At 42.3% G+C, this 11,259-nt stretch overlaps 1 protein-coding gene across 2 annotated transcripts in view; it reads right to left on the bottom strand.

Moving 5' to 3' along the window:
* Positions 1-7,575: 7,575 nt before the first annotated feature.
* PLB1 (phospholipase B1) overlaps positions 7,576-11,259 on the bottom strand; it is a 79,968-nt gene continuing 76,284 nt past the window's right edge. For both annotated transcript variants that reach the window (XM_071739408.1, XM_071739409.1), the window contains exons 58-59: positions 9,439-9,513; positions 7,576-8,995 (exon numbers count right to left, since the gene is read on the bottom strand). In XM_071739408.1, coding sequence (XP_071595509.1) covers positions 8,774-8,995; positions 9,439-9,513 — 297 coding nt within the window. In that variant the 3' untranslated portion in view covers positions 7,576-8,773. The remainder of the gene's footprint in view (positions 8,996-9,438; positions 9,514-11,259) is intronic.

Below are 11,259 nucleotides of genomic sequence, written 5' to 3'. Positions count from 1 at the left end.
AATGCTCTTACACACTTCAGTGAATTCATCACTCTTGGCTCGTATGAGAAGAGATCAACTCCAATTACCTGTTGTCCAGACAGAAAGACTAGGGCAGAGAGTGAGCTCTCATATGAGGCCTGGCACATGAACAGAAAACAAAATTTCTAATTTTAAGTGCTTAATTCTGAAATAATTTGCTTGCATGCCTCAAAAAAAAAGGCCTTTTGGGGTCCCTAATCCATCTGTCCCTCATGTCTGGCACCCAATACTTCTTCCCCAGAGTGTTCTGCACATTTTGGCTGGGAGAAGGTAATAACTCTTCTGTGTGTGCTGACTGGACTAACCTCTTGTTTTTCAGCTTAATTGATAATGCAAGTGGAAATACATATAGCAAAAAGCTTGCCCCTTTGCTGCCCTTGATGCAGGTAGTCCAAACCTACAGGAGTTTGGATCTCCGGGGCTCTCTTGTCTGGCAGCCTGTAGAAGCATTTCAAATTTACTACTTTTTAAACCAGCAAAGAAAATGAATCTTCCTTGCCATAAATGCTAATGCTGGTGCACTGAGAAATTCAAAGGGAGGCTGCAGAGAGAGGGAGAGAGAAACATTCCCCATGCGATGATTAAAGTGCCAGTTCATGAAAGCTGACGTCAGCGCGTGCTTTCAGGGTGGCAGAGCACTTTGCATTTATCCTCTCCTTGTTTGTGCTCCATCTGGATGAGCTCCAATGGAAAAAAAAGAAAAGAAGCAAGAAAAGGAGAAGCTAATGCCTTTCTAATACATTTCTGAATTCCTCGGGTTTCACACAGGGAGCTGGCTCTGAAGCACCTAACCTTTGCTTGCCCAGTTTGGTGAGATAAAAGAAACCAAGGGCAGCTGGTGCTTGTGGCCAGACTAAGTTATAATTAGATTGCCATAGCAAACAGTCAGTTGGGGCAGCTCCAAGGAGGACCAAAGGAGAGCACACTGGTAAATAACATAATCTTAAGATTTGATAATTTGCAGAGGCGACCCTGGTTTCCATCAAGTGGATTCAATCCAGCTCACAACTGCTTTCATATAAAGTTCAAAACCCAAAAAAGCTGCGTGACTAAGCTGCAGGTTTCTGCTAAAAATGGTCTGATGGGGAGACAGCAGGAAGCCCAAGAGCAGTTGCCTAGCTCCATGGTATTGTTCACAGCTTAGAGGAGAAGCAGGGTCAGCGCTAAGCTTCCTCCTGGAGCAGATCTCCCCTCCTTGGGATGGAGCAGCATAGGGAGTGCCACATTCTCCCCCTTTCAATAACCACTCATTGTCTTCCAGTGGTTGCACCACCAATTAGGTAAAGCAGAGCAGTTTGTTGAATATGTACACTATGAGCATTCCAGAGGAGATGCCAGCTGCTGGGAGACAGCCTTCTGTGGAAAAATACTTTTAATTTTCTTCTTACACCCCCCCTCCCTCTCATTTCTTAATTCTGGGCTGCTGTGGGAGTCAGTGGCAAAGGCTTACCCAGTCAATAATGGTCACACACATGCTGCAGCTGTTACAATAATACACCCTAATAACCCTAATAAGTAGGGTTTCTTGCCGATGATAACTACTGATAAATTGGTTTTAGAGCTACACACTAATACTGTCACGCAGCACAGATGATGACTGTGCATGACAGCGGTTTCAGACTGTTGTTGCTCTCACAGCTGGCATGGTTACAAACAGCTCATGTTGATCAATACAGGAACGAAGCTGTCTCTCAGGCACTGAAATGTTGAGATGGGTGATACTCTCTTCTCCCAGGTAACAAATGACAGGAAGAGAGAAATGGTCTCGACTTGTATCAGGGAAGGTTTAAATTGGATACTAGGAAAAAACTCTTAACTGAAAGGGCTGTAAAACATTGGAACAAGCTGCCCAGGGAAGAGGTTGAATCACCATTCCTGGGGGTATTTAAAAGATATGTAGACGTGGCACTCAGGGACATGGTTTAGTCTCTTAGCAGTGTTAGATTTACAGTTGGACTTGATAATCTTAAAGGTCTTTTCTAATGTAAATGATGGCATGATTCTGTGAAATAATGACTCTTAATTAAATGGAACTATTCAGAAGAAATGACTTTTCTTTCTCCCTGGACATGCTGCTGGTTTAGACCTAGTTCCCATTTCAAAAGTCAGGATGGCAATATAAAAAATTAAAAAGGTTCCAAATCAGAAATATTTTTACAATATACGCTTTCAGCAGGAAATTAAGTCAAAAGGCAGACATCCTGCACTTCTCAATATTCTGAAGCTAAGTAGTCTTGGAAGTAGCTAAGTAGTCTTTGAAATAACATTTTGAAATGAAAAGTTTCCTTTTAGGTCCACTTTCCCCCAGTCATTTCTCTTCCACCAAGTGAAAAAATGAAGACAAACAGACCAACAATGCAATGAAAAAAAAAAATTATGCTTCAGTAACATAATTTCTTCTCAGTAGGATTCATATAAACAAATCTGAACTTGGATCCCCAGATTCCTGACCTACTCTAGGCAATGTGCAAGGATCCTGTCAGAGCTAAGGGAGGAGAGGGTGCAACCTCACGGGCTGGAGGTGGAACCTGGCAAGCTAATTGCTGGGTGTGGATAATGCAAGTGGGAGCAGGATAGGAGAGCAGTGAATTCCTCCTGGCCATTCCCCACCCTGTGATAACCACAGCCTGGGTCTCTGCCAAAGCGATGCTGAGTGCTGGGTGCTCCTGCATGGATATGGAGCACCAGGACAGAGCTGATCCTCAGTGAGCTGCCCACCCCAGGGCTTGCTGCTCCTCTCTTCTCTCTCCCCACTCACACAGACTCCCAATGTTTTGCGGCCTTTGCGTTCAAGCTAAGAGAAAAACCAGGCTTAAAACTGGCACAGCTACCAGTCTAGCCACGTTAAGCTGTGGTAAGTTGTACAGTGGTTACACAACTGGGCTGTGTCTGTGGAGCCAGGACTTCTGAGTTTAATTTCCTGCTCAGTCACTGACTCATCACATAGCCCAGGGCACATCACTTCATCTCTCTGCACATGAATTTCATCATCATTAGTTGGGGGGTAATAAGACTATCTCACAGGAATGTTAGGACACAGAAATTACCCTCATAAATATTTGTAAAATGCTTTAGATGATGCTTTAACAAAGACATTGACTCTTTCTTTTTTGAGTAAGTAACAGCCAGGGGAATGTCCTAAATGCCAGGCTGGCTTATTTACTTACCTTGCACCAGAGATTTCTGGCAGCATTACCGAAAAGGATGTCTCAGGTAGGGGAAACAGTGAAGAAGTTGTTTGACTAGTGTAGCAGGAGCAGCAGCAGGAAAAGGTCAGCTCATGCTACAAAACATCTATGTGATAGATAAATGTTACGCCAAAGGCTGAGAGGCATTTGCATAATTTTCAGTCCATTTTCAGCACAAAAACCTTATGTAGATGACACAGTGATGGAATATAGGAGTCTAATCCTGTTAAGTATGGTCCACAAAATCCCATGTCATTTCTTCAGAATATGACAACTCTATTTTTGGACTTGAAAACATTTAGATGCCTGAATTTCTGCCTTTGCACCTTCCCAGAAATGTTACTCTTTCCTACATTGAGCATAGCGCTGTCTGTTCTCCACCTGAGTCTGTCTGGGATTCACAGCCTAAGTGGGTCAGTGCCTCAGATCCCCAGAGGGTCTGGGACAAAAACTCAGGATATTGTATGACACGTACAGTCACTCAATTTTGTTGTGGGACTTTGAAGAACCTGCTCCGCTTCAGGCATTAGAGGCTGTATTTGCAGCCAGGTGTGCTTTCTGAGGGTACCAGTCAGCACTGTAGTAACTTTGACAGGAGGTACTGAGGTATTTACAGGAAAACTGACTTGGTGCAAAAGCACAGAGAGTACTTTCTGCCTTATCTACACACTGTGAAGGTGTTACACATGTATTTCTAAGGCCCAAGGCCCAGCTCCCCTGCTGTTGATAAATTGAAGAGGAGCCCCAGCTGCTGTGTTACTTTGAGGATTATCTCCTATCACAACCTAAGCCCATTGGGGCCCTCAGGTCATGCTTCCATTCACCTAAGCCACAGAATGGTAGCTAAAGGGTTTTTCTTCATGGCTTCTTTTAACATTAAAAGGAATTTTGAAAAATTCCTCATGGTTATGATACAGACACTTTAAATGTACTAGGTCACTTCTTCGCAGCCATTACCATCTTACGCCCATGAGAAAGCACTCTTAGATGTTTGGAAGCATCTGGTTTCTCCAGCTGGAATAACTCACTCCCAGGTCAGCTCCTGTATCAGTGACAGAAATTGCCAATGGCCTCTCAGTAAACCATGGCTCTGCAGTGCCACTGCTCCAGAATGCCTATTAAACCCTTCTTGTAAAGCAGCAGAAGGCGTGGAGGGTACAAGCACCCTCCCACTGAAATACATTCATGGATCCCATACTTTGTCAGGGACAGAACATGAGCATGTTTCCATACCTGACTTCTACAAATCTTGCTGAAGGGCTGCAATTAGGGAAAACCCATACAAATCAGTGAATGAAGTTTTCTCAGTAATATCCATTTAACTTAATCTAGTTACAGCTGTGTTATGAGTGGCAGTTAAGACAGGTCACAGAAATTAGGGTTCATGCAGTCTCTAGCCAGTGAGTAGTTCAACCCATGCCTTAAATAATAATAAGTGCTCCTGTGTTTTATTGTATTTCTTTCTTTACTTGCTCAAGCCATGGGCTCTCTGTCTTTTCCAGCTAGGTTAAAGTGTGCCAAAATCTTTCCCCTTTACCACCACCCCCTTTTTTGGATACAGACTCCTAGCAATACTAGCAAAGACTAGCAATACTTCCCAGGTCTCTGGATGAGCAAACTGTGAACTCAAGACAGAAATAGTTTAAACGTGATAGTTCTCAGGAGCATCCCTTCCTGTCATACTCAGTGATGCATGATACCCAAAAAGCTTGTTTGATTTAAGTAATCTGTGAACTACTTTGTGGACGGACTCTTGTCTGGCTTTTCCCAAAATCCCAGATACCTTTTTCTTAAAAGAAGGGTAAAAAAGAGCAAGCCTTGCAAGCCTGTGGTGCTGCAATAGCAAACTTTTCAAATACCTGAGGGAACATGAAGGATGAAAATGCAGAGCTGTAAAAACACAGGGCTTTTCTATACCCCTCTCTTTTGGGTGTTGTTGTTTTGCCTCAACATTTTAGCTAAACAGTCACCAGACTAACAAAGTTTTTGCCCAAAAGTCCTAATCTATAACATACCGACCAGCCATTAAAATGACATCTTTTGTAATCAGTTCCTCTGTATATCACCATCCAGAAGCTGATGGGAAGAAACATCTAGCAGTCTACAAAGCCACACAAAAATTTTCCATGCAGATATTTTTCTGAGCATTATCTCTCTTCCCTAAGTTCACTGAGCACTTAAATTGGACTTTGGGACAAACTGTCCCTAGATGAAACTCTTTTGTGCTATTTGACCTTATACTGTGTCACGATGAGAGAGGTCCAGCAGCAGCAAAGGAGGCCAGAACTTGCACTCAGCTCCTGCCTCATCTCTAGAAAATGATTTTCCAACACTTCTCAGGCTTCATCACTTACCTGTTGGAAGAACAGATTATATTTTTAGGCCAAGCAACAGCATAACACTTGCCTCCAAGGCCCTTCACAACAACTTGAGCTGAACAGCAAGGCCTGTACCCACAAAGGTCCTTTGGACAGTGACTGCTCATGCAGGCTGGGCTCTGGCTCTCCTCCAAAGGAAGAATCCACAAACCCAGTTTTCTCAGGATATCAAGAAATCACTTTAGAGATTAGGTAGTTTTCAGTGTTGTGCGAGACCACCATGGATGAGAGCAGAATCCTGGGCTAAGATGGCATCCATTTCATACATTTTTCTATATAGACTTGAAGTCTTTCCTAAGCCCCTTTTATATTGTGCATCAGTAGGCAATCTGACCTACTCAGCAGTCCAGTGAGGAAAAATGCTGTGAGGACATTTGAAACCCAGGGCACACTATTAAAGGAAAAAGTCAGAATGGTCATCTGGCAAATGGGATATACAGATTACTTTCTGATTTAATGTGACACGGAACGTAGTCAGAGTAAGATGCAGACCTAATGCTTTGTCCTTCACTCCAGTTTAATGTTACCTCTGCTTAATGAGCACAGAGGGAGCTCTCAGCAGCAATATCTTCAAGGAAGTAATTTTGCTTGTAGAGCAGCTGCAAACCACATGATTCTTGTTTTTTGGTTTTTTTCTAGTGTCAGTTCAGTTCATCACATACTTCAGTCTATAGAAGAAAGATGCCAGAAAATACTTACCCAAACTAAATAAGAAGCCCATCAGTTTATGCTCCAGCTCTTAGCATGTCCTGCTGTATCGATGCAGAAGAGCTACACCACAGCCACAGAAACTAGGGGAAGAATCTCCAGGGCCAATATAATCTAAGCATAATGACTTCTCAGTTCCCAAAAGTGTCAGTAAAGGCAGCATTCCTTACAGAGCTGAATGCCATGGGGAACGGGGAATCTGCAGTCCAAAGTGGAGTCACCCTGAGTCCTGTGCAATAATTATTTACATCCTTCAGGAGGCCAGAGGAGCTAAGAGTCATCATTCCCCTAATTTCCAAACTGTCTGCAACTCTTATGTTTTGGCTTTCAGAAGCTCAGAACAAAATTTATCTTTCTAATTGAGGAAAGGGGATGTCTAGTTATTCTATCAGGGGGCACCAACATGAAACTGAAGATGCACTTGTAGGCATCTCTAGGCAAGACAAGCCTGATGTGATGAGATGCAGTATTTTGTACTTCTGACTCATGCTCTATGACCTCCACTTCCTGCATACACACATGATTTAGAAAGGTAAATCAGCAGTGAACTACTGTTTTGAGTTTCCTTTGAAATACCTAGTACTGATGAAAGGTTCTGCAGAGAACCCTCTCTTTTTTTAATCCTTCCCAAGAGTTTTATGAGCAGTAGCTATTTGTGCTCCCAGGAGAGGATTCACAAGAACATCACCTAGGGGTGAGAAGAGATTGTAGCCTACATGATCCACTGGGATATTTGCTCAAGTTCCTCACTTTTGAGGTCTGTATTTTCCAGTGTGTCTGAGGTGAAGGTGCTGTCAAATGGACAGGAACACATTAAATTTTGCCTCCTGCATTGCAGGTTTGAGACTGTGGTTGCTTCCATTTGATGAGCTAAATAAATACCAGCAGCTGGGTTAGCAGGGAAATAGTTAACAGCCCACAGTGAAGACAGGGACAGGAAGAGCAGCAGAGATGCCTGTGCTGCACTGAAAAATGATGCAGGTGTTTCTGTTTTGCATTCCAAATGCAACCCAACTTGAAGCTGTGTGTAGAACTCCTGGCCACACATCTGTGGATAAGATTTAGGCAAATAAAAGTCCTACTAATAATAGCCCAACCTTTGAGTGCAGATCAAAGGAGAGGCAAGTGGAGCTATAGCTCCTGAAACCTGACTATACAACTTGCATTTTAACCACCTCTTTTTTATCTTAGCCAGGACAATGGCAGGAGTAAAATGGAAAAATGAGAAGCCTGAACACCTTCTGTATGCATAACAAGTAGATACAGGACTACCAGAACACTTTCTTCTCTGAAACATTTTAATTTTCTGCTCATTTGCGCTTCTGGAGTAAAAATGTAGTGCCACTCATAAAAAAATTACACCACTGTAAGCCACACTTTGACTTCAATAAAATCAAAACATAAAGTATTAGGCATAGAAAATAAGAAAAATATTGGAAAATAAGATCACAGGGAACTGTGAAGTATATTCTATGCCGATAGATCATGTGTATTGAGCTGCAAGTATAAACCAAGAAATGTCTAATTTCCCAGAAAGACTCCCTCTGAACTCCTGATCAGAATTTAAAATAACGTTTGCATATTCTTCCTTGGATAACAGCCATGTAGACTCCAGCCTGAGAGACCTGAACACACCATGGACCCTTTGAGAAGGCTTAAGCCAGGCTAGTTTGCCAGTTAGGGACCTCATTTTTGTTTAGACCCCTAGTGCATGCTACTGAAGAAATTCCTTCTTCACAGGAAAAGTCATTCTGGAACCACATGCCACAGAGTGTTGGGCAGGAGGGTATGGCATTGCCCCTGGGTTATTTAGCCCTGCAGGAGAAGTGATACAGATGGTCCAGCTCCACATCCAGTCCCAGATAAATAGAGCCTGGATGAAGTGGAGCAGATGAAGTTACTCTAGCTGTGCTCCACAACAGTGTACCAGGGATCCCACATGGATGGTCCAAGCTGCTCAGAAGTTGGCTTAAAGATGTTTCCATAGCACTGTGCTTCCTTGTGTAGAAATACCTTAGCAGCTTCAACTCAACGGTCTTGCTGGAATCTACTGTGAAACTGCAGCTTTTCTTTATCTCACCTTGCTGTTGGGGAATACCAGGTCACAATCATGGACTCGTAGCTAATGTTTTATAAACAGTTTTATAAGAAAAAAGGGCAGGTGCACAATTAATCCCAAGGTGCATGAACATGTTTTCTCACTTCATGCAAGCAACTGACATCATAAGTAATATTCATGACATGGAGAATTTCATCCCAGAATGAAAAAGCTGTAACACATTGAACATCATCCTCCATTTGACTGATCTGCAGAAGCCAAAGCTACAGTACATTTCTGATCAAGATTATTGGACCCAAAAATCCCTGGCTAGCAAAAAAGTTTCATTTATATCCAACGTTTTTTTTTTTTTATCCTGCTGTTCTCTGCATCACACCAGAGAGCAGGCTCAGCAGATACAGATGTTTGTTCCCCTTGCTTTACAGAGGTGTCAATTTCATGTTCTTTTCTGTGTCAGTCTCACATTGGTGCCTCTTGGCTTTTCTTCTTGTCCCAAGCCAGATAAGTAAAGAGCCTGCCAGGACTCCAGCTACAGCAGCCACAATGACAGCCCAGTAGGGGACTGAAACTCCAGTTTTCTCCAAGTTGAGATCTGAATTTCTGAATCCACTGTTTCTCAGTGTGGAAAGAAAGGGTGTCTTCTACAAAGGAAGAGCAAAGGTTTTAATGAACACAAACCATTGAACAGGCAGGATTCCTTCCCAGAGAGAAACTGTCAGTCTTTAGACAGACCATCAGCTGTTTCTGCCTGCTGTCCTAGCTCAAAGTCTTTCCTGCCCTATTGTCTGAAAGTTCCTACAACAAAAAAAGGAGCCATCTCAGAGAGTGATGGCACCACTTCCAAATTCATTTGCTGGAAATATTTAGACTCATTAAAACTGGATTAAATGGGCAACTTTCCACTGCAGTGAAGAGTTTTATTTTTTGCATGAAATTTTAAGCAGATTTCCCTGTGGGTCATAAAGCAGAAGTTAACTATTTTAAAGCCTTCACAAAGATGCTATTTTTAAAGGATGTTACCCATAAGAAAGGAGAAAAATGAAAGTGGTTTGTGGAGAGTATGAACATCTTGGACTTTACTTACTGTGTTTGGACACCTCAGTTTTGATCTGTCACGGGTAAAGTTGTTGTAAGTCTGCTTTTCACCAACTGGCTGCAGCTGAAAAGAAAAGCAACATTAAGCATTATTTTTTTGCCTCCTCAGACTGTCCTGACTTGGATGGTTTACAACTTTTTATCCAATCTTTTTGTGCTTGCAGCAATGAAGAAATATGGTAGAAGGTGCACCATAGGGAAGCTCCCAAACATTTTAACACTCGTGAACTGAAGACATTTTGCATCTTGATGTCTGCAGAAAAACTCCCTCAGTAAGCAGGGAACAGGAGAAGCTTTTCCTCCATTTGTACTAAGTGGAGGAGAAAATAGCTCTGAATACCACATACATTAAATATTCTGGTAAAACACAGTGGTTCGCTCTACATCCAGTTTTCCCACATACACATCTCAAATGGCAGTATAAACCACAAAGGAAAAAAAAAAACCAACCAACAACACCCGTGACAGATGTTAATCATATTACTTAGCACAGTACTGAAAGAAAGATGCTTAGGTGTCACAGTGATGGAATTGACTTCAGAAATCATGTAGAGTTACAGGATGAGACAACGCCAGCCCTGGAAATCTTCACTCACACAAGAAATTCCCTGGGAGTTTTAGCTGAGGCTAAGCTCACAAGTTTGCAAGTTAGTTACACAGAGTATTTTATACCCTCAGTTGTCAGCTAAGTTGCCACAGCAGACCAATGGCTCATGCTGAGTCCATTTCAAGCTCAAAATATTATAGCATAGCATTTGTGATTGGCAAGGAGCACACATACCACTGGTTACCATAGTTAAGCTAATGAGCAGAGGCTTACTCAGTCATGTTAACTGAAGTGTTTACAACTGTTTATGGACATGCCTGAAGTAATGACTTCAGGACTGGTCCATAGAGAACCACAGAGTTGTCATCCAGCACTTCTGGGAATACAGCACAGAGGAGTGCTGGTATTTCTGCTATTGTCTCTATGTGCATTTACTGTCCTCAAGTGATTAAAGGGTCAGCTGTATGATGGAGAGAAACAATAAGAGAAACAATACCACAACAAGACTGACACAACATGGAGAAAACAAATTCTGTTTCTAAGATTCCTATATGGAAGCACTGGAAATACTTTATCTGTCTAGTTACTATTTTAAAAAGGAAGAAAAAAAAAAAAGGAAGTAGAGACTGAAAAATTAAGTAAGAGATGAACCATGCCCAAATGTGACTATTGAAGGGAAGAAAACTAACAAGTGGAGAAGAGATGAGAAGCAAAAGAGTGCCAGGTGTTTCTGATTGTCATGGAGTCCTGTTGGACTCACATAAGAGTCTTAACCACTTGGCTTGCCCACCAGCTAATGCTGTCAAGACTGAATTTGACAGATCTTTTATCACAAGTTCTGATGTGGTTATTTCTAAGATGTGTGGTTTATATCCTATAGCGTTCTGTCTGTAATACAACTGGTTATTTGTAAATAATTGCAATACTCCCTATGCCAGGACACTTGCCAGAGTCTGGGGCAGAGCTCAGACAAAGGATGATAAGGTGCACAATTCTCTAGCCAGCTGTACTTGCTTCATCTCTATGCCATCTGTTCCTCAGAAGCACTAATTTCTGAGCTTTGAAGATGACAGTATCCTTGTGTCCATGAATGTACAGGACAACTTCTGGAAGAAACACTTAGCTCCCTATAAAGAACCTGGCAAGCATGGAGGCAGAATTTAAACACACTATCCTTGTGCTTTTCTCCTGGGCCAGGGGACAGATGAGGTGGATTTGGGATGAGTGAGGCTCCCTTAAGACTGCAGGGTCCACCGACTTCAG

Source organism: Heliangelus exortis, chromosome 3, assembly GCF_036169615.1.
Source record: "Heliangelus exortis chromosome 3, bHelExo1.hap1, whole genome shotgun sequence".
In the NCBI taxonomy this organism is placed as follows: domain Eukaryota; kingdom Metazoa; phylum Chordata; class Aves; order Apodiformes; family Trochilidae; genus Heliangelus; species Heliangelus exortis.
Note: the sequence above shows the minus strand (reverse complement) of the source record. Positions and strands in the feature narration are given on the sequence as shown.